The sequence below is a fragment of the Vidua macroura genome, chromosome 3, assembly GCF_024509145.1.
Source record: "Vidua macroura isolate BioBank_ID:100142 chromosome 3, ASM2450914v1, whole genome shotgun sequence".
NCBI lineage: Eukaryota > Metazoa > Chordata > Aves > Passeriformes > Viduidae > Vidua > Vidua macroura.
In genome coordinates this window covers 70,425,358-70,452,177 of record NC_071573.1, presented here as the reverse complement: position 1 = coordinate 70,452,177, position 26,820 = coordinate 70,425,358, and the positions used below count along the sequence as shown (strand labels likewise).

Sequence of the window (26,820 nt, the reverse complement as noted above, 5' to 3'; positions counted from 1 at the left end):
TTGTCAGTTTAGTCATTTACATTCAGATTTTTATAAATGAGGTTAATGGTCTTAGTTAAAAGAAGCTACTAAATTTGTCAGGAAGTCTGTAGGATGCTCTTTACAGAGATAAGTGTCATAAGAAGGAAAAAAGCAGCAGAGCTGAGTCTAAGCCAACATGTAGCTACCAAATAGCACAAAACACTAGAGCAGATTGCTGCTAGAATATTCTGGAATCTGCTGTCAAGAGCATCTGGATAGGCAACTTCTATGTCACATTTGGAAGACTAAGGAAGCTGCTCTAGCTCACTTCCTTCCTGTATAAAAGACAACTTCAGCAGTGCTGCCTGTGAACTGCAGTTTAGCCATCCAGCACCTGCATCGCACCAGTGGTCAAACAGCACAATGCTACAGCTCACTCCTCCTTCAGCATTCAGGGAAGTGGTCTATGATCACATCTTACAGCAGACTTGTATGACTTCATGTTCCTAATTCTATTAGGAGCAGAGTAGAGCAGAGCTACTTTAATCTAGGAATGATGTTATAAAATAAGTTATGTAAACATTCCTTTCTCTATAGGATGGCATGGTTTTCACTACCTAGTTGAAGCTAGATTGATGCATCTCATGCCTGTCATTTAGAAAGGTACTCTTTTCCCAAAGTTTTTAAAGTCACAGTTCCCTTGATTGCCTACCATGAGTGGTATTCCAACTTCGGCTCCGCAACACAGGAACAGCCTTTTATACCTTTATGTGTTCTTTTTAACACTTGCAGAGTGAGTGCCAGCATCTAAGGGTATTTAGTGCTGGCTGTTATTGATACACAGCTACATTGTGGTAGAACACCACAGTGAGGCTGTAACACTAGATCACTTGGCATAGTCAAACCCCTCCTCCTCAGAAAGGAGGAGACACTCCACATTCAAGATCAAGAGTGACAAAACATTTGAAGTGCATTTTCACTTTTATTTCAAAACTTTAGACAAGTTACTTTAGTATATAAATTCAATTTTTTCCTCTTACAGAATATAAAGATAATTCCCTCATTACTTCAGTATAAAGTGTTTTACAAGCTTGAAGACAATTGCATAAGTGTTTCTCATACAGGATATCAGAAATAAAGCAGTCTTTCTACAGACATTCAGACAGGTGACTACCTCAGAAACAGCATAGCAGTTTAGTCAAATACAAGTGAACATGTGACACTACAGTTGTGAAAGTTCAAGTAAGGCCAAGTCAGTAAACATTGTTAAATCATTGCAAATAATAGTGGAAAGTTTTGTGAGACATTGCAAGGGATGGATGGTTTCATAGTATAATACTCTTAAATCAAGGATTCAGAGGGATTTAGCTAGAAGACGAGTGAGTTCTTAAATGCTATAAAGCATATGCAAAGACCAAGCAGTGTACTGGTGTTAGTGGAGACTTCGTGCCTGTTCATCCTCAGCATGCTAAGACAAACTACAACCTCTTAAAACCAAGCATAAGAACCACTAATATTTGAGGAGACACTTTTAAAATTCAAGTATGTCTTATTTTAGATGGTGTGTAGTTTTTATCTATTACTTCATCTTGTAAGAACATGTGAAGACAACGCTCGTTCTGTGCCAATGGGTGGCCTGCAACCCTGGAGAGAAAAAACCAAACATTAGTATGAACCAATTGAGCCTACTTGCACCTATCCTGCAGATCAAGGTTTTGTACCAATAACCTGTTGTTCTGCACTTGGGCACAGATCCCACTTTCACTTCTCTGTTGGGAACTAGAATGCTGTCTAGTAGCAAGATTTATCATGCTTCCCCAGATGAAGTTAGTCCATAGGAACCCTAAGCTACCTATGATCCCTTGGAAGCATGTTACATCATCTGTCACCTGCAATTGATGGTACTATCCAAGTAAGTGCTCATTCTAGCATTAGGAAATCTAGAGGTAAGAAAGGCAAGAGGATTTTTTTTAAAAAAAGGTCTTAACACCTTTGCCATGGGACACCTTTCTAAAGGCCACTTATTCCCTCCATTTTCAGTGTCACTGAGCAGCAGCTCGTTGAAGCAGAGCTGAAGCCTGGCTCCTGCAGGGGGTGCGAAGGCTTTCCGAAGGCTCAGGCACTGCTCCAGACAGAGACTGGACCCTAACCAATGTTCTGGCCTGTATGGGCAGCACTGCACACAGCCAGGGGCTACCAGCCCTTCTGCTCAGTGCACATGTGGTAGCTTGCAAACACAGGAGACAGAGCTTGCCTGTTCTAGGGGACACCAGCAGATTTAATTTCAGCTGAAAAAACATCCTTTTAACAGTAAAGGAACTGAAATTAGGAGACACTCACTTGGAAGAAAATCAAAAGGTACTGCACTTGAACCCTTAAAATGCCATGTAGACTCCTGTGTAGGTAAAAATCCAAAAGAATCAGATAGCTGAAAGTTCGTCATTTATGGACACAAATACCTAATGCAGTTGGGTTTGAAAAAAGTACATCCAGTTGGTCAATCAAGACAGACTTCTTCCTTTAGGAGAGAAAGTCCCTCACTGTCCCAACGGCAGCTTGTGTAACCCTTGTGGCCTCCATATCTGTCAGAAGAATTCTACCCATAATGGAAGGCATCTGGTTGAACACATGCAATACATATTCAGCTCCAGTGGCTCAGCACCACTTCCAAGCACTTCTGCGCATCTTCTTCAAATTTATCTATTAGTGTTTATTTCACCACAGAACACACTCACTTGTCACAACTCACTTGTCATTGAGGGTGACTTATAATGAGGAAGCTGAGCTCTCCTATTCATTATTGATGGATTATATTTCAAGAGCAGTTATAAAAATGTATCCATCTTGCCAGGTTCTAGAAAAAGGCCAGCAGTCTCAAGCACTAGTTCACAAGGATGACAGACTAGAGTAAATAGTTTGAGTTTCTTAACCCATCAGAATGAAGTTACTGATGTTAAACTTCAAGGAAAAGATATATAGGAGAGGATGAGGCAGCAGTAAATTCCTTCTTCTTTTCAGGAAGGCTTGAAAATTGGTGGCTGAATTGCAAGACTAGATGTGATCTCTGATTCAGCTCTTGGTTTCAAAGGAATACCTCACTCTGTATTGGCTTTCCCTCAATATTTTTCACCAAGGTGACCCTTACACATAGCGGCTGCTACTTCATGAATTTTCATGTATCTCAAAGTCAGGTTGAAGCAGACAAGAGTGTTGAGACATAACCACTCTTGTGAATGTCACTGCATGTAGTATTGATGGTGGTGCCAACAAACTGGCTCAAGAGAGCTGACTCAAGCTGCACTGTTGTGATTCAGATTTTACATCTAGAGGGACAAAGTTTCTCAATAAAATCCATCTCACACTCCTGAATATTAAGAACCAGCATCAGTGCACCAAGCTTTTTTTTTGTTCCAGTGGTATCAGTTATCTGAGGGACTCTTTAATTCCAGAAGCAAAGATTAGCTTTGATTATGCAATGATGTGAATGTACTATGCAAAGGACCTTCAGGTGTAAGTTCACTAGTGCCCAGAGTACTTGGTAGAAGTCTTAAAGCTTCTACATGGTTCAAAACTTTAGTAATATTTACCTAATGAGTTGGTCATGCCATTAGAATACACTGATGAGTTAAATTGCTATGATTTGTGCCTGGAAAGCTTTATTCCAGATGTACTCAACTCTGCCACTACATCAATATCTACACTAATATTTACAATATCTACAATTAATATCTACAAAATCTACATTTATGTTTTAAAGGAAGAAAAATTAACCAAGAAGTTTTACACTTCCACAAAATCTATTTATTACTTGCAGTAGGACTGAAAAATGGATACCGATAAACTGGCCATTCCATTTCTGTCAGCTATACGGAGTTTTTCAGAGTCAGGGTAATGTGACTGTTTCACATCAGCTGCTTCAGAACAACAATAGTCCTCTTCCATGCATATTGCTAGACTCAGCATACAAAACTTTCAATAAATGCACTTTTTCTCCATTTAAGATAGAGTTCCAAGTCTGCATGGATAAAGGTTGTACTTTACAGTCATGACTGTCTTGATTTTACAGCATGAAAAAAACCCAAACGCATTCCATCTTACTACGGGATGCCTTGGAAGTTCATTCCACTTGTTTCTGAACAGCAAAAAGAGCAGTCTGAAGCATTTTACCAGTTCGGAATCTTCTAAAATGAGTTAAGAAGCAACTATATGAAGAAAAATTTCAGAGATTTCATATGGTCACACTTACTTGGACAGGACAGACAGTTTTAGTCAACTAGTCACTTGCACCTTCAAGACACATGCCTGAACTAATAGTAACTGACAAGTACATTTTCTTAAGTTCTGCATAACTCACAGGCATCCTCTGTTCCTGTTAAACAGCATTACTATTGAACAAGATTAGAATGCCAGGGGAACTGACAGGCTTGAACTCCCTGAGGGAGCAGTCCCAAATCCAGTTAGTCTGAACAGCATTAACCAGAAGAGCTGGTTAACTGACAACACTCCTTACCCACTGTTTGAATCTACACTGTTAGAGATTAAACCAGCTACTCAGGTCAGTGTACAGACAGTGGTTAGTAGTGTCAGATGGTGGAAAAAGAATCATAAGACTTTGTTATTCTAATTTTTGCTCACCCTTTGAAAGGCAGGGACAAAATCCAAAGTGACTATTTCAAACTATGTGTGCATACCTCGAGTAGTGTTTTTACTTCCGAATTTTCAGAAAGATTCTCAAGATTATTAGAGAAAATATGCATCATCACACAAACTTATAATACCTCACATCTGCAATCAAAGTAAACTGCTGTAAGTCCACTGTAAGCTCTACTGTTCGCCCAGTTGGAAGATAACTTTCCAGAAATTATAAAGCAGAATTATTTTCAATACTATAATTTTAGTAGCAATTTGCATAAATTAACAACAAGACTAAGAGTCATTTCAGCTGTTCAGGTAAGGACTAAGATATCCAAACTAAACATGGGATGAGTAATGTTAATACATCCTACTGCAAGATTATGTGGAAGTTAATATTCTGAACCTAGTGCAGTTACCATCCTTAGGAGGATTAGTAGCTTAAATTCAATTTTCCAGGGCTGAGCTCCAGGTTTGTCTCTAAATAACCAGATCCAACACTTACTTGTTTATGAATTGTTCAAGAGCCTGCTTCCTTTCCTCTATAAAGGAATCATCAAATATACCATCATCTCCTCGGAAGGGGAGCTGGCGGAGAAGAGCTTTTCCTGGTAGAGGTGGTACCACAACCTGAAAGATTTACAGAAGTGTCCTTAAGTGCAGCCTGTAAGTAAGTTCATCCACCTCTTCCTCCTAGAAGACTCAATTCACCAATCACATTCCTACTGAAGTAGGCATAAGCAGAGAAGAACAGTACTTGCCCACACAGATAAGCTGAAATCAAGTAGTTTATCTCTGAATTAACTCAAAACTAGTAAAACAAAAAGCCTCTGGCAATGCAGCACTGAGGCTTGATAAAAAGCCTGATACAGTGGTTTATTTCTGGGCATTTTCAACCACAGTATCTGCTTTATATGATACATGCTTTGTAACATAATGAAGACATTTCAGCATCATGACTGTATGTCTGTGAAGAGCTGTATTTACTTTTCACTTTACTTACCTTGCTTTCTCTTTCTAGTTCATTCCTTAGCCATTCAAAGTCACTATATCTTCTTCTGACTGTAGATTCTTTCAGTTTGAAGATAGGTAGATTTGTCTGAAAACAAGAACACAAGCTATTGATTAGACAGATTAGAAGTTTTGATAATCAGAAGCAAGAACCAAGCTGTTAAGTTACACAGTAGCTCCATTTAAGCAACAACAGCAGTACTGAGAAACATTCAAGATACAGAAATAGAGATAAGGCTCTAAGCTAGATAAGTAAGCTGTGCCTCGAACTGCATTGCTATTGCCAGAGAAGCCATAAGGCTGAGAAGCATGACAACATTCAGTGCTGAGGAGATCAGACTGTTTGACTACAGAGTTAAACCAAGCAGAGCATGATTAGGGAGAGCTTTGTTGAACAAGGCTAGGAGGCAGCACCCAAACCTAACATCCTTGAAAGGGACATCACATGGGAGCAAGGTTATAATTCTGCACAAGACCATGTTAAATACACAGGCACCCTTGTTACAAGTCCTTATACTAACTTGTGTGAAAGCCTGCATTACTTCTGTTCATTCTTGGGGTGCAGTGTTATCCCACTTTGCAATCCAACTCACACATTATTTTAAAAGTAGACGCTGAGAGAATCCTCTCCTAATGACATCCTGGCTAGAACACTACAAAATTGTTTCTAGGAGTTATGACCTCCTAAAAGTAAGAGCATGAGCCTGTAATTACCATACACAACCAGAAGTCACAGAATAATGCCTACTGGTGTCAGACTGCAAATTCAATAACAGTCTTCATATACTTTTAAAGAAGCCTCTTGAGGAGCACCCTAGGAAGCTGATGTTCACTTAGGACTACAGTTACCTCCAGCTTTCCTGATGGCAGATGCACTACTACTCATTCTTAGCTACTGCCTTTTACTTTTTGTTGCTTTGGTTTTTATCTTGTAGGCCACCTAACTCAGGATCTGGCCACTGTTTGAGTAGATACCCCTGTACAATACCATTTGTAGCATGATATGCTTAAGCTATCACTAGGGAATACTTTTGGCTGCTCAAAACAGGTTTAATTGCAGATATTGCACTAGGCAGGTCCATGACTATGAGTCATTATATTGCTGCTAGCCAGTACTGGCTGTCACACAAAAATACTTAATAAGTTAGTTGTGTACTTTCACATTATGCAAGTTAGTTCATAATTTTTACAAGTCATAAAGTATAGAACAATATTTTGTTATGGTATCTTATTGCTAAATGTTTAAAAGCATTCAAGTTCTCTTTCCCAGGTAAAATACTGTTGATTGTGCTAGCAACTAATAATAAAATTGCATTTAAGACTTACGTCAGAAGTCAGGCTTTATAAATAAACACTTTTGTCTCAATAGTAAGAATACTATACTCATGAGTGAGTGTAGCTAGGTTCCCCAGAATGCATGAAGGAGACTCCCAGAAGTTAAGTAGTGGATTATTTTCCTCTGATTTCAGCTATTGTTTTTTAACCAAGTTCACCATTACACAGTACAACATCAACTCTTTGTCAGTGTCTCAGGTAGAAAGTCCTTTAAAATATTTAACATATAGGTTCTCACCTGCAGAAAATATTCATTTCTCCTCTCAAGTTACTAAAAAAGGGATTAGAATTGGATAAAAGCAGCTAAAAAACCTAAGTTCCCAGGTCTTCGGGAACTCTTTTCATGCTTCTAGGCATGAAGTCTATAAAAGTTAATCTCTAAATAACATATCAGGCTTACAAGTACAATGTGGGAGTAGAAGTGCCAATTGAGCTCACTTTACCTTCTACATACCCTTTTCAACTTTTGACATCCTAGCCCAGCTATCAAGTTGGAGAAAAGGACAGAGTTCTTTGCTTTCCTTGTGAGTTGAAAAATCTTCTCAAATTTTGATCATAAGTACCATAAATATTCAGATTGTAAAGTATGTCAAAAGGCATTGACTAAATTAAGTGTCTTGCAAGTCACAACTTGACAACTATATTCTAAAACAAAGTACACGTTTGCCTGGTCTGGATATGAACTAGAGCTATCTACTGAGATCAATTTCTAAACCTCATGTTTCTTTAAACCCAGAAACTGCAGCAATTCTCCTCTTTCTAGAAGTAAGTACTGAAAGAACAGTGTTCCTAAGCATCTGAAGTTACTGTATGGGCCTTTGTCACTAAGGATTATTGCCCTGTTTGAGCAGACCACCCTTTGCTTCAGTAGGATGGGCTTCTGCACACCCTACTGCCTCCATCTCCCATGGATAGAGAGTTTTCATTAAGCAAGCCTGAAGCATGGGCTTTCATTGGACAAGAATTTGGTAGAAGGAGACAATCCTAAAGAGTCAACAGAAACTTTCATTTTCTATTAAACTGTCATTTCAAGACAAGGCAGGCTATCAAAAATATTATTCTCTGCTTGACATTTTATGTCGAGTTATCCTTGTTCAGTCACTAAGGTGCCACCACCTATTCTGAGCACTTCCTGTGCTTTGGTTGTCTGCTAGAACAGAGACAAGAGTAAGGCACAAAACTTTAACTCAGGCTAGTTTCATTTTTATGAGCATTTCTGCCCATGCCCATTCAGCATTATAGTGCCAACTTTCTGGCCCACTGAGCTACTAAATCTACTATCATAAAACTCATGACAGCATGAAATGTGGAACAGCCCCTGGAGCACACAGTTCATTCCTGTAATAATTTCAGCACAATTTCTGCAGCAATTCTTTCTTCAGCAGTGTAATAATTATACCATTTATTAAAAAAAAAGAAAAAAAAATACAACAGCTTCCTAGTCCAAAATCATGCTGCTTAGCAGTTTGAATGGAAGCCCTCAACCTGAAAGGACTATGCATCACCCAAGACATTAGGCAACTGTAAGTCACTAGTTAGAATTGCAGATAAAGCATTTGTTGTAGAAGGACAAACAAACCAGTTCTGCATAAGTCACAGCCCAAAATCCAAAGCCATAGAAAGTCACAACAGATTTTCTGTAGCACTGTCTCTTTATTAGACCGTATGTAGACAACATTAGACTTTCTCTGACAACTGTCAAGCAGCCTGTATTCTGCTAGGGCAGTTAATGGCCAGACAGTACACCAGAATAAATATTGTCAAAATTAGTATCAAGTTACATTACATAATTAAACAACAGGTGATAAACTCACAGATCCTTAAGTCACTCGTGCATTTGTCCACCCAGATGCCAAACAAACTTTCTACAGTAATTTGGCTAGTGCTTGACAAACTAGAAATGGGAAGCAGTGGTTCCTTACTAACAGACTTCAGGGTAAAATCTATGTTCACAGTAAGCATGTTTCTTCAGCTTCATTTATGTCACTGTAACATATTCAACTTTGAGCCAGACTCTAAATTCAGAAGATTCCCAGTTCACCTCAGAAGCAAATGACAATCCTAAACCAGTGGCTTAGATAACCAGGTAACAGTCTTCCAGCTCTTAATAAAGTCACTCCCTTAGCCCAGTTCGAAGCTGAAAAATTGTTTCTGTATGCAGGTGAAGAGAATTTCACAAGCAGAATGCAAGTAGTTTGAGTAGTAGTCATTACTGTCCAGCTTCAGACACAGTCAGCCAATGCAGCCATTCTGGTAAAAAAATTACCTTAAACGCAGGAGGAAAACTACAGTAATTTATTTGTTTATAATTAGTTTAAATTAATGAAATAATTCTAAGTATTTTTAAGTCTTAGTTTTTAGACTAGCTTATCCACTGAGTGGAAAAGTCTTGCAAATAGTCAGACTTGCTCCTAAAAAATTGTTTCCAGACATTAATCAAATGCAAATAGCATTTGGGTTCCTTCAAAGACCATGCTGTGGATACTCCACAAGATTGTATGACAATGCAGCCCAGTCCATCCCCACAATAGCAAACTCCCCAGATGTTGATGTTCAGCATAGTTTGAAGTAAATTTGGTTAATTTCTTCATCTGCCACCACAGCATTCAGCACTGCATTGCCCATATCTTCCACTCCTAACAGACTAAGAATAAAGCTGCACTGTTGCCACAGCACCTACTTTGATGTCATCTTTTCAAGTAGGTTATGGTAGCCTTGAGAGAACTCTATTTCCATTAAAATAGAGTGAAAGAAAGCACACAGTTCACTTGATAAAAGTTTGTGGCTTTGACTCTCAGAAGCTAAATTCAAGCATCTTGACTGTCTCATGCAAGCTGTAATCTTTGTCAAGAGCCTACAGCTTTTGACTACATTTACAGTCAAAGGGAGCTCTGGGGTATCACAGTAAATAGTATTCAGGGTAGATAAAAAAAAAAGTATTACTATTTTCTTAACATAAGAGCCTGCTGTCCTTTAGTACAAGAAACTGGCTCCAGCAGTCCACTGTTATTGCAGAAACCTTGCCAGTGGTTTGTTTCCTTCCCGACTCAACATAAGCAGCTACCTCTCAATTTCCTACAATTATAAAAAGCAAGAAAGGAAAACATGCTTTAAACTTCAGTTTCTAGAATTTTAAGTTTTTGCTGGGTATATTACTGAAGGAAAGCTCCTTCTCCACTGCAAAATGTCAGACAAGAGATTGCTATTTTTCTAAGTTTCAATCCTTTTCATCAAAACAGAGTTCTATCTCCCTTTTCTCCATTTGGTGTCCAGATCTACTGAAGGTACATCATATTAAAAAATATATAAAGTTAAGGGAACACTGAAAAATCTGACCATGGAAGTTTTAAACACTGCTGACTTAAACCATACCAAGAACTTTCAAGCTTCCCACTCTGCAGTACTGGAGCTATGGAGTCAGGATATTTTCTACCTTGAAGACTAAAGACAGTGAAATCCTAATAGCAACATAATGACAGAGACTATCATAACCTTTGCCAAATCCAGTGCTTTGAGTCCAGAGTTGCTCTCTGAAAAATGAGCATAGGGATGCCCGTATTTTTGCCAAAAAGCATCTATCATCACCTGAGCAAGTTCAACAACCTCATAAACAGCTGAATTATGGTATGCCACGGTTAAAAGACTCTGAATAGGGTGAGTCAAGAAAAAGAGATTGCTTCGTGATTCTTTATTCTTCAGGCTTCATGCTCAGAAGCCAAAAATAAAAACTAGAGCCTGCTTTGAAGACACATTTGGACAATGACTTTTACAACACCCAGACAGAACTAGTAACTAGATCGGGGTTAGCAAGTCAAAGCCTCCTGTGGAATACCAAATATTCATCTGAAAGAGAAGGGATTGCTGCTTTTACACAATTCAAGGTATAACAGCCATATGGCTGTGATTTGACCTACTGTAATGTTCTTACTCATTCCTCATTAGGAATGACTGAAAAGGGATCACATTAAGTTGATGCTTTAGCATCATTACTCACATCTATCCGCTACAGTCAAATGGGGATAAAAAAATGTCAGTGAATTGCTGAAGTTGCTAATTTTTAATCAAAAACTAAATTTTTGATACATTTTGTCAGCTAGAGATTGTATAGCATCCCTATACTTCAAATACACAAGAAAAAAACCAGTAAGTTAACTAGCTTAAAAGTGGGTCTACAAAGTAGCAAAAAATTCTCTTCATATTTCCAGTTTTACTGGAGCAGTAACACAACACTTCTAAGTAGCAACTAAAAGATATAGAAAGGCTTCCAACTCCTGTTCATTAATCTGCAGCATATCTTAACACTCAGAGGGTGCTACAGCTTAGGCCTATAGAAATAATCTCTAAAACTTTATTTCCAGGTCTAGAGGTGGCTCTAAACCACTTAATATATAGCTTCATTTTTGTCTGGATTTTAGAGTAAAGCTGCTATACACTAGCTTATAGTTATACTTTCAAATAGGCTTTGTGGCCAATACAAACTATACTGTCACATGGGAGAATCTTCTGGGACATAGCATAGATTTTGAACTGGATTCTTAAGAAATAACCATAGAAGGAACATTTTATGGATCTGTTGGTAAAACACTTGTTTTTATACCTTGACTAGAAGGTTAGGGCTTCTCCATCCTTTTTATGTTAGAAGTTAGAACAACAATAGCAACTTCAGACCCTTTACTCAGTGTTACAGTGTCACTATTGGACACGAAATGAGTACACAGAAGCTTGGTAAGAGAAAAAAGAGAGAGTTTTATTTGAACATCTGGTATTTATAGAATTCTAAAGGTGACCGTGGATTGGAGGATGGAATTACCACCTCTCCAACTACACTGGTCAAACCAACAGTTTATTAATTCTCTCCTCCCACAAAGAAGAATGCAAAACAATCATTATTTACATGAACAGTGCATGAGAACTCTAGTAGAAATATGTAAACATTATTACAAGGTTAACGAAATTTTATGAGAACTTTAAACCTTTCAAAGAACTATAAAAGAAAACTTAACACTTTTAAAAATCAGGGTAGCATCTCACCCTTTTTCTGTTAAAAAAGAAAAAAGAAAATGAACAATATTGAAAGGGAAAACGTAACACTTTTAAAAATCAGGGTAACATTGCAGCTCCACAGGTTATTTGGATTATGTTCTTGTTAAAACAGCCTCCAGTAGTGCAATTCTCATTGCTTTACCAAGTGAAAAAATTTTAAATAAAATACTTCCCTTACTGTTAGAAGACACAAACCTCTGCTGCATCATTTATTTCCCCAGATGAAAAGCAGCAGAGACCAGACTGCTCTAAAGTTCAAGCTGACACTTTTTCAGCAAGCCATCTAAAAATAAACACGTATCAAAACTCCCTGGCATCACATGCCTACCTGGACTACAGCCATCTGTCCTATAAAGATTAGTCATTGTTCCATTTGATTTGGTCTGTTCTGCACTGTACTAGAGTGCAATCCTAAAACACGACAATCAAGGCCTGCACTGTATGCACTAAAATAAAAGGAGTGCAAGTCACCAGTCAAATTAATATATTAATAAGAAGCACTACTCAGAGACTTGGTTATTTTACTTACATAGTAACAGATATCAATGCCAAACTAGTTCAGTACCTTTGGACCAGCCTCTTGAACCTAGTTTAATTACAAACATGTACAATAAAAAACAGCTGCTCAAGAGTAAATCCACTTTCCTTGCTTTGGAAGTTTCTTTCATCCAAGCCATTCTACTTCTCTGTCTCCCTAATCAGTGCCCTTGGAAATTCTTAGCCTTCTAGTTATCTTTTTCTGAATTACTGCTTGAAGGAACAGTTAATGTTTGTAAGGATGCAGTACCCAGGCTGTAGAACAGAAAAAGAGTCACCTGAATCACGGCATTTTTATTCTTTGTAGAGGAGTCTGAGAATACCTAACTGGTAGCAGTGTCTAGAATGGGTTTTAAAAGCATAATTTACTACAGTTAGAGCAGATTTGCAGTGTTATGCAAGATTTGTGGTAGTAGAGAAATAGAGAATTACTGCTGATTATGCATCCGTAAACACGGATCCACTGAGTCAGTGTGTAGTCATGACTCCACCACAAGCTTCGACTATTAAACTTACAATGCTGAAGACAACTACAGGAATGGCAGATTTGATTCTTTAGTGGTGGGGGAAGAATCTGCAGCTTCAAACCCTGCCAAACACGAAGGACAGGACATTTGAAACTGTTCAAGGACAAAATATTTCAAAAACATATTCAAGAGCACCACTTTGCAAAACATGGCACAGGATAAGTGCTTTCTGAGCAAGTTCGACTTTCAGTTCATTTTCTGTCTTACTCTGACTTGATCACAGCAGTCAGACTTCAATCAATGAATCACAAGTCAGACCACTATAAACATGCTGAAATGTAAATATTGTACCCAAACTAGGTCTTGAAAAAATTGGTTAAGGAGAGAACAGGACTTTCAAAAGCAACTCGAGTTCAGCAGTACTCAGTTAAACTTCCCCAATTCCTTGAAACCAATACTATTCTTAATACTGCAGGCAGTTCACAGCCTGCCTATTCATTTCCTTCCCCACACTGGACCTACACAGTCAAGCACCTCTGCAGGTCCACAGAAGATACAGGAAACCTGACTGGTGCTCTGAAGAGCACTGGTACCACCCAACTATTGCATTTCACAGTGGAAGCACAGCAAGACATTCCCTTTCTACACCACAAGACAAGCAACTGCACTATGGAGTATCAAAAAGCAAAGGTATACTTTAGTGCCAAATTTAGTAATACTGATTAGAGGCCATTGAACATTAAAGAACAGAGCTAGATGACAAAGGTTTTTAGTTTGGCTTTAGTTTGACAGAAAAAAATTCTTTAACTATTTGGACTAATAGCTCCTCTAACAGGTATTTTATTATACTTCTAACTGTCAGTTTGAATATCAATGATTTCTCTGCAAGTTCTCAATAACCATAAGCAGATAATTTAACCTTTCGGTCTAGATGACAAACCCAACCAAAATGGGCAGCGCAGAAGTCACTTTCACTTCTACAGAAACAAAACCAGATGAAATAGTGCTAACAGTTTATTTCCAGATCACTGAATATTCTGAGTTCAAAGGAATCCACAAAAATCATGAAGTCCAACTCTTAAGTGAACAGCCCATATGGGGTTTGAATCCACAAGCCTGGTGTTATTTAGCACAATGCTCTAACCAACTGATCTATTCTCAGGGTTGCCAAAGGGATATTTCCAAAATGTAGCAAGTTCCTGGATATCCATATGCTTTGTTGACAGTATTCTAACCAAAGTGCTTATCTCCTATGGCACTGCCTTTACAATGGGTATATGGCTGTGACATGTGACACCAGCCACTGGATCAGTCAGCTTGTAAGGCTTAAGTCTTGTCTCCTTAAAGGATTTAACAACTGAAGCTATTGCACAGAATCTGCTTGAGCAAATTCCTTCCTTTTGACCCACTTATCAAGAAAACTATGTCTCAACTACAGCAGAAGACAAATGATACCTGGAATTGGACTGAGGACTAACACATGCTGTAGGACGCTAATAAGATAACTGTAATTTGTTCTGTTCACTTTCTGGAATTCAGAGAGAGAGAACTGGCTTTTAGTCCATAAATAGTAAAGGTATTCCCATGCCCTTATTCAAGAGTGTTGACTTGAACAAGCCCACCCTGAAAAGGTCTAATAATAAGAAAAGAAGAGCTAATAAAGACTTATGAGAAACAGCACGCAGGGGTATTTACACCAAGAACTTGACTTTTGGTTCGTATTTTTCCTCAAGAGGAAAGGGCAACTAAGTAGTTTACTGTATTCCTCTAGCATGCAGCCTAGTTGATTATGCTAGTTTTAAATGCTGCACAATCACTATATTGTGATCATTTTCAGATTAGTTAAGTACTTTATCAAGTTTTATTTTGCTAGACAAAGCACTTAGAGCTTTATACCCTGCTGCATTATTCCAGTCTAGCTCACCCTAAGCCTTTACACACAAAGGACACCTCAGAATGGTACAAATGTTCTGCCTGATGCTGCTGATGGAAAGCAAATTCTCAAGTACCCTGTTAAAAACATGACCTATGCAAATTTGCTATTTTAGCACAGCAGGATGGCATTTTCTATCACTTATTTCCGAACAAGATATTTGACTTTCATTGCTAGGCTGCACTGTAGTGGCACATTGCCACACTGTGTGCCTTATAGTGGTTGCTACAGTGGAAAGCTTTCTGTCATCACCTTGTCCAGCTTGCCAAGAACAGACTGTTATTTAATGCACAGACTCAGCTCAGAAAGTCAATACTTTGGCCAACTGTCCATCTGTGAAGTAAGCTGCCTGGCTAGAAGTGCTGCATAGGGCCTATCTGCAGCACTCCTCTCAAGACTCCTTAAATCCTTGTCAAAGCACCATGCAACTACCCTACACACAGCCGCTCTGCACAGAGATTCTCACTGTGACAAACCTTCCTAAGTTCCAAAACACCACTGCCTTCCTTATGCAGTAGCGAACTGCTGAGCAGTCTACCCAAAACTTTAGAGTTCCCCATCAGGCTTTCCGACTTCCACCAGAACTTGATGAGTACAGCATTACAAGAACTAAAGCATGAAGTTGTTCCACTTGCTGCTTTCCAGACAACAAATATGCTTCAACTGCAGTACCAGTAGAAAGCTTGCCAATAAAAGTTTTGGGGAAACTCTGCAGTATTTCACGCACATATGTTTTGCAAGATACTTTTTATCAGATATCACTTCAAGAGTCTGCTAGCAAATTCAGTCTTTCCAAAAAACCCCAAAAGTGAAGCTTTGAGATTCAAAGACAGAATTACAGAATCTGTAAACACCATGACAATGGTACAAGTGTAATTGTCTCAACACAAACTTGAATTTCAGTGTCCTCTATGACAATGTTTCTGGTTTAGAATGATCTCCAGCTGTAACATGAGGCTGCAGTCCTTTAGCTTTCATCAGAATTTGGCAGCAGTTAAGCCATCCATTTCTGCACGCTTAGCATTGTACTGCTGGTGTTACTTGAAGACACAGCCCTCCAGATATGATACAGGTAACTCACACCATCTTCTCAGGTTTGCTCTGCTGCTGCTACCAGCACTGTTGAGGGAAATTGCACATCAGCTGCTACTTTCTTACTTTCTGTGACCACAGGCACTTGTCAAACCACAGAGGCCACTGGCAACTATTGTCAGCCACACTCCAACAAGCAGCTTATGGTACTAGGCCTATCTTTCACAAATACAATACCACAGCAATCCATGTTTGAATTCTTCCTCTGTGCTGAAATTTGCGTATGAGCAACATGGTCCATGTTCTGCTGAGAAGCAGTTAATTGATGCAAGTTTAGACAGTGAACATAATTCTGCATGACTTGTATTACCTGCTCTGTAGCTTTCCAGCACCAGAGACATAAACCACAAATTTACACAATTCCCAAGTTCATGGTAGCTATGAACTATGTGTATGGCAGTGCACAACTGGAAAGGGAATGATCAAAGAGACAATCCTGTATACTGGCATGTACAGATGCAAGCAAGGAGGGTGGAGGATGTAATGTTTACATAGTAGTCAGTCTGGGAGGAAGAACAGAGGAAGGTCACAGTACTATCACAGTGTACATTTGTTCAAATCATTCTTGGTCTTCATTACAACAGGAATCCAGAATTTTCTACCCCAAACACAAGGTGGGCTGAGACTAACCTGTCTCAAAACCTGTTTTTCTGCTTCCTTTTCTGATGAAGAACTTCAGCTGAGTATTTTAAAAAATTGTTATTTTTTTAATCACAGGAAGTTTGACATAATTCCCAAGGCCATATCATGGCCAAGTCCCTTTTGGATCATCTTCCCTGGATTCAATCATTCCAAACGCTCAGTCTCATGGAAAGAAACGTCATCAGGAACTTAAGGTGCAAATACTTTCCAGCAAGATAGAATTACATCTTTCTTCTAAGTGGATTGCTACGGTTCTGATAAGGGCAGTGCAATGCAACACAAATCTGCAAGTTCTAGTTTGACTTCACACTGAGGCCAAACATAAGCTACAAGTGTGTTAGTTTACTCTTCATGCCCCATAGACACATCCTGAAACACAGAAATAGTTACTGAACATGGCAATTTATAAGCATCAGAAATAAAGAAGTATTCTCCCTAGTAGCTTTAGATTTCAGGCGATTTTTCTTTTTCAAGTAAGGTTACATCAAGCTGGGGACTTAGACCTTTAAAACCAAAAATTCACACAAGGTTAAGTCTTGTCTGGTGAATTTTAGTGACCGAGGCAGCAGCCCTCAGCTGTATCCTTCACTGCTCTGAAGAACACATATTGCAGAGAATGTGTGCAGGGAATCAATGAAGCTTCATCCTTTATTACTGACTGTAACAACTGACCAGGTTCAATTGTATATAACAGTCCAAAATTATAACAGAGCTAACAGTGCAAAGGTATACAAGGTAGCAGACTCAACCACAAACTATTAAAAAACCTCATCTGTAAGTATCTAACTTTCTCAACCCAGCTGATTTCTAGCAATGTAGACCAAAACAGGTTCCCTGCCTCAAGGCCCTACCAGACACAGGCAAGGATTGTGCTGTAGACATTGCATTTTTTGACCATTCCTCTGGGCCCTGTTTATGAAAGCAGAAACGCCAGGAAACACAGTAATGACTTCACATCACAATTTTCTGAACCTTAAGACTACTAGCCTTTGGGGCAAGTCACTGAAAACAGCCCTTCCAGCTAGGAAAGATTCTAGTGTTATTAAGAAGAAGTATTTTACAGCAGCACATCGTGAGAAACAGCCCTACTTATTAGGCACTACAATTTTATTTCAGGTACAAAAAAACCAGGAAGCCCTCCTCCATATACACACACCTTATCAATTCGGCTGGCTCTGATCTAGCGCGTGTGCCCACTAGACTTATTCAGACCTTCTCTATGTACTTTTTGAGGCCGCTGGAATCCTGAACTTGACCTCCTCCTCAGGGCAGATCCACCCATATTACTCCATCTCAGAGACTGGAGAGTTTGCTCTCCTCTGTTTACCTGGAGACAGACCAGCAATTGCTCACAGTACAGCGATATTTCAGTCTGAGGACAAGCTGTACACGGCAGAGCCGAAAGAGCACTTGTCCTTTGGTTATCTGAACAGAGCTGCATCGCCTTAGCTGCCCGGAGCCCGTCACAGAGTTATCAACCCCAGGCCGAGGATGGAGAGTCCACTGCGGCTCTGCCGCCGCCCCCAGCGCCCCGCACCGCAGTAGCCGTGACACGGGTCCTGAAGGACACGGCGGCGGGAGCCCGTCACCGCCACCCCGGCCAGCGCCGGGCGACACGAGAGCCCGACACCGCCAACCCGGCTCCCGTGCCGGGCCGGGCCGGCGCTGCCTCACCTTGACGCGGATCTCGTAGGTGGTGAAGCGGCCGCGGCCCACCCCCACCGTCTGCGGGTTGCCCACGTCGATCTCCAGGAAGTTGCTGGGCGGCCCGTAGGCGTCGTTGAGGTTCTGCGGCTTGCTGATCAGCCGCCGGGTGTCTGCGATCGTCTCGGCCATGGCGGAGCGGGCGCCTTCTCCCCTGAGCCAGCGACCGAGCGACCGAGCCCCGAGCGCCGGTGCCGCCGCCACCCGCGCCGCCCGACCCGCGCCCAGCTGACTGCCCGATTACGCTCACCCGCGCCCGCCGCCCGCTCGTGTCCGCAAGGCACGCAGGGTAATGTAGTTCTCGGGGGCCGCTCCGCTGGCTCATGCCTGGCGCGGCCGCCCGCCTTCTGAACTACACGTCCCGGCGGGCGCTGGGAGCGCGCCGCGCTGGCCGAGAGCGCTGATTTGCCAGGCCCGCCTGCCCCTTCGGCTGGGTGCGGGTGGCGGAGGCGGTGGAGTTGGCGGAGGGGGGTGGATCGGCTTTTCCCGCACATCCTCATTCTTCGGGGATTGAAAAGATTGGGTGGGAAATGCTGTATATACAAGGTGTTATGCAAAAGGAATCAAAGCGTTTGCCCGCTGTAAACGTAAGCTGGTGGAGATGCCCACCAAAAGCTTTGTGTTGAAAACAGTCTTAAGTCACTGACCCAAGTGCAATCGAGGTGACGCTGTTGTTTGTGGTAGCCTTAAACCTTTTAAAACTTACTGCAATTTTAACAGATGTTACACATTTAATAATAACATTACCAACGGGGCCAGATTTTATGTCCTCATAGCTTGCAAAGCTAAAGAGTTCTTAAAGGCTAGCAAAGGAAAATTCTGTTTACAAAGTAAGTTAGTAAAATTACTTGAGAGAGCAAGAAAGACAGTGAGAGAAAGGGAGAAGCAGATCTTGACAGAATTGTCCCCTTCCAAGACATAAGTTCTTTATTTCTCATTATCTGATTAAGTAGGTGGTGTGTTACAATAAAAGAAGTATTTCTGAAAGTAGTGCAATGGTTACCTAGAACATCAGCTAATTGAATTTATATCAATCCGCTATTACTTCTAAATTTTTCTATCATCTTGGAGGACTTCAGACTTCTAAAATACATGTTAAAAGTACCCCTCCAATAATTAAATGCATATATAATTTTCCTTCCATCTTTTCTTAGGAAAGAGTTCTAGTAATATTCCTTTACTATCCAGGTTGAATGAGACTGTGTGAAAACTAGTGATATTTTTTCCTAAAATCTGCATAGGCAGTAGGTAAAATGGCAGGCTGCCCACAAATCACATCTGAGAGACACAAAGTTAACATCTGGCAAGTTTAGTTAGCTATTGTCTGTGTTAATAAAAAGGTAATCAGAAAGCAGAGATGATCCCAAAGTTCAAAAATAGTTATCCCCATAACCAGTATACCATGGGTGATTTGCTTGGTAACTTTTCTGTGAATTTCCTTGTCATCAGTCCTTCAGTGTTATTTCTCCCACGTACTAGATCACCTTCCTTTCTTCCACTAATAGCTGCCAACTATTCACTTTCTAATTATAAACAGAAATGAGGCTGACAATAATTTTACAAAGCAGGAATGGAGATTTGCCTGAGTTATACTAGTTATGAAACTGGTCGTGCTGCAAGGCAAGGAAAAACTCATTAATTCTACTGAGATTACATATGCATCTGGAAAAGCTTTTGTTTGTTACACAACCTGTGCTGCCACATCTGACTGCAAACGTGAAAAAGAAACAGAGCACTGGTGTTGTCTTAACTATAATACGTTGTCTTTCTCCTGGCCAAGCCTGGTTTTGCTATGTGTTCAAAGCAACTAAAAAGTGTCCAGTACTGGAAGCTGCTGTGTCTATGATGAATAAAGAATTTGTTCTCATGCTGGGTAGATATTAAGAGTGAAGCTTAAGTTGAATGCTTTTCTCACAGCACACCTCCTCAGCACCACTATTCTGTCTGCTTTTCCTATCAGGGATGACTGGTGGTGGAGAGCCTTGTGGAGGCTATAGGGAGTGGCTGTTTTAGTCCCCACTTGTCAGCAGCATGGGTATATAAAGTGGTTGCAGTGATTTGATGAGGTGTCCCATCTCTGTTTTTCCCACTGAAGTCAAATACAACTCCTCTGACCTGGGAGACGAAGGGGAAGACGCCCAGCTTCATGACTAGCGCCCCCCTTACATCACGAGAGAGCATAGATGCCACACTGGCTAATGAGGCAAGGAGAAGGAATGAAGGTAGGGGAAAAGCAGAGTTCTTCGAGCCACTTTGTTTCCTTCCAATCCTCAGAAAATGCATTTGTTTTCTTTGAATCATGTTCCGGGGGGGGGAGGGTTGTGATCATGAGACTAGAGTTATGCTATATGTAGTTGTTTCTTCATGCTAGAAAGGTTCATTTCTCAGCATGAAGGTGAACACAAACTCAGAAAATAAAGTTTTAATTCTGTTTCTGATGTGCACTTTGGGCCAAATTTCAAATCTGAAGGGAGAGAGGTCAGCTGTGTTTGTAGGTTCAAAGATTAGGTCAGGCATTTAGAACTGGACTCAATGATCCCTCAATGATCCTCTGGGTCCCTTCCAAGTCAGTATATTCTGTCATATCAGTGAAAATCCTAGTGAACCTAAATTCTTTAACAATCAGGTACTCAATGATTTGTAATTACACCTCGTTTAGTAAACCATGACACAAAGATTTTCTGGCATAACTTCAAGTGGCAAAATGGATACCAGAGTTTCACAGCACAAACCAATACAAGCAATATTAACAGATGATTACTTCTGGAATTTTGGGTGGTAATACTTCTCTGGTAGTTTTTTGTTTCTTTCTTTGTTTTTTGAAAGAAAGAGTCACATTTAACAGGAAAGGGAACCAGGTCTCTCCATTATCCAGTTAAGACTCTCCAGCCTTTCTGACAAGTGTCCAGGTTAGCACATTTTAGACAGCACAGGCATATTTTGTAATAACTTGTGGGGAATGCTGACTCAGGATAAGGCAAAACCCACAAGGCATTGAACTAATTGTGAAATGCCTTATGTGGAAAAATGACTTCCTGATCCCAGCAGTAGCTGCCAGTGCTTTGAAACACGATGTTTGAATGTCTGCATTGTGCTCCTGCCTGCAAGATAATAATATTAAGCTTCTAAAGATAATTTGTAATATCTACATCTATATATACATCCATTTACTGTGAACTCCTATTCTGAGAGACACTGTGTAGCTGAAATACTGCAGTGAATTTCTAATGCATTGAGCTGTTTGAGCTGACTGAGATGCAAACTGTAAACAGATAGTGAAAAGGGCTGTAAGTCTCTAATTTGGGGAACATTTTTGCGGCTTTATTAACCTGAGGCTTTATAAGCAATGTAGACTTTTAACAGCATATTTGACTGACTCAAAATAGATGAGGTTAATATCAAGTCTACCCCCAAGTGTCTTGACATAATCCCAGGAAAAATGACTTTTGATGGAAACTGTGTTGATGAAAACTATCCACAGAATCCATTTTTGCAGAGTAGGCTGAATGGTCAGTTCTATATCAAAAGTGTCTTTGTGTTGGGGAATCAAAGATATTTCCCATGGTGGGAATATCTTGGAGTCTTGCAGTCAGGTAAGCCCAGCCCTCAAAATTCAGAATGGTTCTGGCAGAGACCCAAAGACTCTTGGACACATCCATCCCCATATGGTTCAGCACATCCAAATTTCTAAAAGCAGTGCAGTTATACCATCAGAGGCCAGAGAAGACATCTGGAGTGGTTTGATGTTACCCCTCATTTTTATTCCTGTTTTATTCCTGTTACAGGCCACTTTTGGCTAGCTGGCAGAGTAATAATGCAGCAGGGTTGAACAAGTGCCAATTTAATTTCTACACAGTTTCAATGCCACATTTTTGAAGGTGGGCAAAGGAAATGAAGGGTACACGTACAGGAAATGAAGGGTACAAAAGTACCACAGGATGGATCTGTACCTGTTACAGGACATAAACCATGGTAATCAACAGAAATATACTTGAAAGTTCTGTTTGTTTAGGTTAAGACCAAAACTTGCTTTTGCCAAGTGCTTACAGCCAAAGGACAGTGAGTTCCTGTGATGTGCAGTCCAGTGCATGGTGGCATTTCAGTTGGCCAGTGTATAGAGGTTCATAGCATTGCAGAGGGTTTATTCATTTAAGTAGAAGATGTCCAATTAGATCCAAATGAGAAGTTTTTCTATGCTGCCTTGCATAGCAAGGTTAAGAAAAAAACAGTGACAATTTAAATAAATCAGATGTTTTTGCTGAAGATTATACTGTCATTTTCTCCAATTATTCTTGACATTTCACCCATTCATATTGTGATCTGAGTTAATAATGGAAGAAAACCCAGCTCTTGTTGCCTTGTTTATTCTTTGTTCTCAAGGAGATAAGCTGTTTATAAAGATAACTTATTTGTTATTTAAATCACTTTTACAGAATTTGTTTGTTTCCTTGTTTGAGTTTCTAAATATATTGCAACAATTGTGATGCATCTTTGAGATGTCTATTCAATTCACTATGATTTGTACTGGAATTCATTCCTAAATGGGCACAGGTGTTGATAGCTATAATATGCTGGAATGAGTCAAAACCAATAAATGCCCAATAGAGGAAAGATGAAAGAAAATGCACTGAAAACAGCTCTTTTAGGATGTGATAAATAGGCACTTTAATTCACTACTTAATTAGGTATATAGCGCTGAAGATGTGTCTGGAGCAACTATGTATTTTAAACAGCTGAACATGTTAGAGTGTAACTTCAATCACTGCTAATATTTTCAAGATCATAAACATTATTTTCAGAATTAGCAATACTATTCAGGATATAATCAACTTTTGTTTGCAAGCTGTTCTATAGTGCCCTAAAGCAACATTTTTCAATACTTTTGTAAAAAAAAAGTTAATTGATATTCTATGAAAACTACTTGCTCACTTTCTCATGTTGCACAGAAATGAAATGCTAGAATGACATACAGGAATGTTGCAAAACCAAAAGTTAGCTTGAACTCTTCCTTGGTGCTTTTACCAGGAACAGACACTTTGTAAACTATTTCTTGCACAATGCACTCTGCAGGCAACATCTCCTGAAGCCCCATCCTGGCCTTTGGGTGCATTTCTGTCAGGAATGACAGGCTGGCCAATGAGCGAGTGCTATGATTAGTGATTGCTGAGTACCAGTGCCCTTCCCTTGGAGTGCAGGCTTTTTTCATTGTGCCTTTCTGTCAAAAGAACTTTGTAGTTGCAGGGGAAGTGCTTGGCTAAGGCAGTCAGGTGCCTACCAAATGAGGAAGGTGGTCAGCGTTCTCCCAAGGAGTTCTGAGAAATCCCACGTGGGTATTTGAACTGATACCAAAGACAAGGTTTACTGTATGCTAAGTAGACACTGAGACTAAATCAGCCTCTAGAGTTTGAATTATCTCCAGAGAAATCTGTTTTTATGTTAACGTATTTTGTTGTTGCATTTTAAATACACATTCATAGGCATAAAAATTATACCGATAGATGTAAAACTGATACTGCTGATGTGCAGATAGGTTGTAACTCTGGCCGGGGGTATTTGTCCTTAATATTTTATGAATATCTATCTTTAGTATTGTATGGTCCATGTTTTTAGAGATAAAAGTAAATAGCACAAGACAGAAATTATCAACAAATGCAAATTCAGTTGCAAAAACTCCATGATGACAGCTGTGGCACCCAGTACAGGCCTGATGCAGCACAATACAAATTACAGACTCACAGAATAGTTAGGGTTGGAAGGGGTCTCTGGAGATCATCTAGTCCATGGCAAGGTCACCTAGAGCAGGTGACACAGGAATGTGTCCAGGTGGGTTTGAATGTCTCCAGAGAGGGAGAGCCCGTGACCTTGCTGGGGAGCTTGTTCCAATGCTCTGCCACCCTCAGTGTAAAGAAGCTCTTCCTTGTATTGAGGTGGACGAGGAAACTGGAGTGCATGGGTAGGGCTGTAAGGTGTTGTGTGGGGCTCCAGGTGGGTTTGGAAAGTGGATTTGTACCAAGTGGCTGAAATGTCTGTGTAGGGAGTGCGGCCCTGAGGCAGCCAGGCAGGTGGGCTCCTCGGGGGCTCCCACATTGCTTGCGGCACATTTTGGGGGGAAAAGAGGGGGAAGGAGCCAGGGACCTGCAAAGGACCTGGGGGTGCTGGTTGACAGTGGCTCAACATGAGCCAGTGTGTGCCCAGATGGCCAAGAAGGACACTGGCATGCTGGCCTGTATCAGCAGTAGTGTGGCCAGCAGGACCAGGGCAGCAATTGTCCCCCTGCACCCGCACTGCTGAGGCCTCACCTTGAGTGCTGTGTCCAGTCTGGGCCCCTCAGTACAAGAAGGACATTGAGGGGCTGGAGTGAGTCCAGAGAAGGGCAATGAAGCTGTTTTAGGGTCTGGAGCACAAGTCCTGTGAGGAGCAGCTGAGGGAGCTGGGGGTGTTTAGCCTGGAGAAAAAGAGGCTCAGGGCTGACCTTATTGCTCTCTATAACTGCTTGAAAGGAGTTTTTAGCCAGGTGAGGTTTGGCCTCTTCTCCCAGGCAACCAGGATGAGAAGACAGAGCCTCAAGCTGCACCAGGAGAGGTTTAGGTTGGACATAAGGAGGAATTTCTCCATCGAAAGGGTGATTCGATATTGAAATGTGCTGCCCGGGGTGGTGGTGGAGTCACCGTCCCTGGAGATTTTTAAGAAAGACTGGACATGGCACTTAGTGCCATGGTCTAGTCGACATTGTGGTGCTAGGTCGTAGGTTGGACTCGATGATCTCTGAGGGTTTTACAATCTAATCGACCCTGTGATAGCGTGACCCAGACGGGAGCGGTTCGCCCTGCACGGGCCGCGCACGGACTCCCCCACAGCCCCGCGGGACTCCATTTCCCAGCACGCCCCGCGCCCTCGCCGCCGCCGCTGCGCCGGGAAGATGGCAGCCCTTGTGTCGCCCTTGGCTACTGCGCGCTGCCTGCTGCGGGCTCTGGGGTGCCGCGGCCGCCTGCTCCCGCCGCACAGAGGTCAGTGCCGCCGCCGCGGCCCTCCGGGGCTCGCCAGGCCCCGGCGGGCGCCAGGCTGCCGGGGCAGCAGGAGCGGCACTGAGGAGCGGTCGCAGGAGCCGGTGCGTGCCTTCCCTCCCCGTCGTGCCGCGGGTCTGTCCCCGGCGGAGGGAAGGTGGGTGGCCGTGCCGGGCGGGGCACGCGGCCGCCGCCGGGACACGCACACGCCTCGCCGCTCTGCCATGACCTGCCGGTGTCCTGGCATTCCCGGCCTGGCCTTTTCCGCGACCCAGCCCCGGAAGGAACCTGCCTGCCGGGGTGGCACCGAGAGTCGGCTCCGGTCACCGGGTGACCCGCGAAGGGGCCCCGTGGCTTCCCGAGTTGGTGATGCCGCTTTCCCCTGGGAAACAGGGCCTCGGTGCGCTGCCTGGTTAAAGCCTTGCGGCTGCACCGGGCGCTCGGCGAGTGCGCCGGTGGCTGCCAGCGCTTTGGCCGGGCCTTGGGGTGTCTCAGGGACTGCTCTCTGTCAAGGACCCTCCGGTGTATAACAAACGACAGCTGTGCTCTGTCTTCACAGCCTTGCTTTGAAAGTCTCTTCCGTGCAAAAATTTATGGAGTTTTGTTAACTTGAGGCTTAGGTTAGGAGCAGAGATCCTTTTTCTTTAGTGAGAGCTCCAGTCTGGCCAAGGTGTGAGAATTCAGCTGGTGACTGGTGGGTCCCAGGACTGATAAATGTTCACATCCACACATTATGTTGTGATTGTAGAATATTTATACATCCTAAGAAAAATAGGCAAGCACTGCGGGTAGTACTGTAGTTGCATGTGTTTTATTTTATATTGGTCTAACACTTGGACTCTATGTAGGTTGTTTTTTATAACCAACATATTAGCATTTAGAAAAAGTTGTCTGAGCAAATCTAGTGGCTTTAGGCAGTTTGTCAGCTTCTATGTTAAAGAAAAGGTAGTCCTTGTATATGTTGTTTCAGGACATCAGACTGCAGGGATGGGCTGCCATCATGGAATTGATTTAAAGTCTTGGTTTTATGATCGCTGGTTTCTAGTATTTTCTTTGGTTTTATGATTTGCTTTCCACAGTTGTGTACCTTTTCCTTAATTAAGGGAAGACACGACAAGTATTATCTGTGTAAAGTTCCAGTTTCACTGGTGTGCTTCTCTTGTCTCCCTACTTTCATCTATAGGTCAGGTTGTGTAATGGGATGTGCATGGAAAAAATACAAATAATCTTCTAGCAGAATAATGTATCAGGCGCATATGCAAAAAGTAGAATTCTAGTTCCAGTTCATGTGTCGTATGCTGCCCAAATGAATGGCCTTCAGTGATTTATCGAAGGTCATGTAATGAGACAAAAATGCAAATCATTGTCAATATGTCTTAGTTGCAAGCTGCTTCTTCTCATTCGAACTACTAATTTCAGCAAGTTAGGGGCTTTTATGAATTTTACATGATATTGGCCT

At 41.4% G+C, this 26,820-nt stretch overlaps 2 protein-coding genes across 2 annotated transcripts in view; one reads left to right on the top strand and one right to left on the bottom strand.

The window, feature by feature from the left end:
* Positions 1-923: 923 nt before the first annotated feature.
* SNX3 (sorting nexin 3) lies at positions 924-18,605 on the bottom strand. The gene is made up of 4 exons (XM_053974091.1): positions 18,328-18,605; positions 5,597-5,692; positions 5,099-5,223; positions 924-1,605 (listed from the first exon to the last, which is right to left on the bottom strand). Exons 1-4 carry the CDS (start codon positions 18,487-18,489, stop codon positions 1,500-1,502), a joined length of 489 nt encoding a protein of 162 aa, XP_053830066.1. The 5' UTR covers positions 18,490-18,605; the 3' UTR covers positions 924-1,499.
* A 6,659-nt stretch (positions 18,606-25,264) lies between these two features.
* The window catches only part of AFG1L (AFG1 like ATPase), a 64,721-nt gene continuing 63,165 nt past the window's right edge, over positions 25,265-26,820 (top strand). The window contains exon 1 of the mRNA XM_053974088.1: positions 25,265-25,364. Within this exon, the coding sequence (XP_053830063.1) occupies positions 25,277-25,364 (88 nt within the window). The 5' untranslated portion in view covers positions 25,265-25,276. The remainder of the gene's footprint in view (positions 25,365-26,820) is intronic.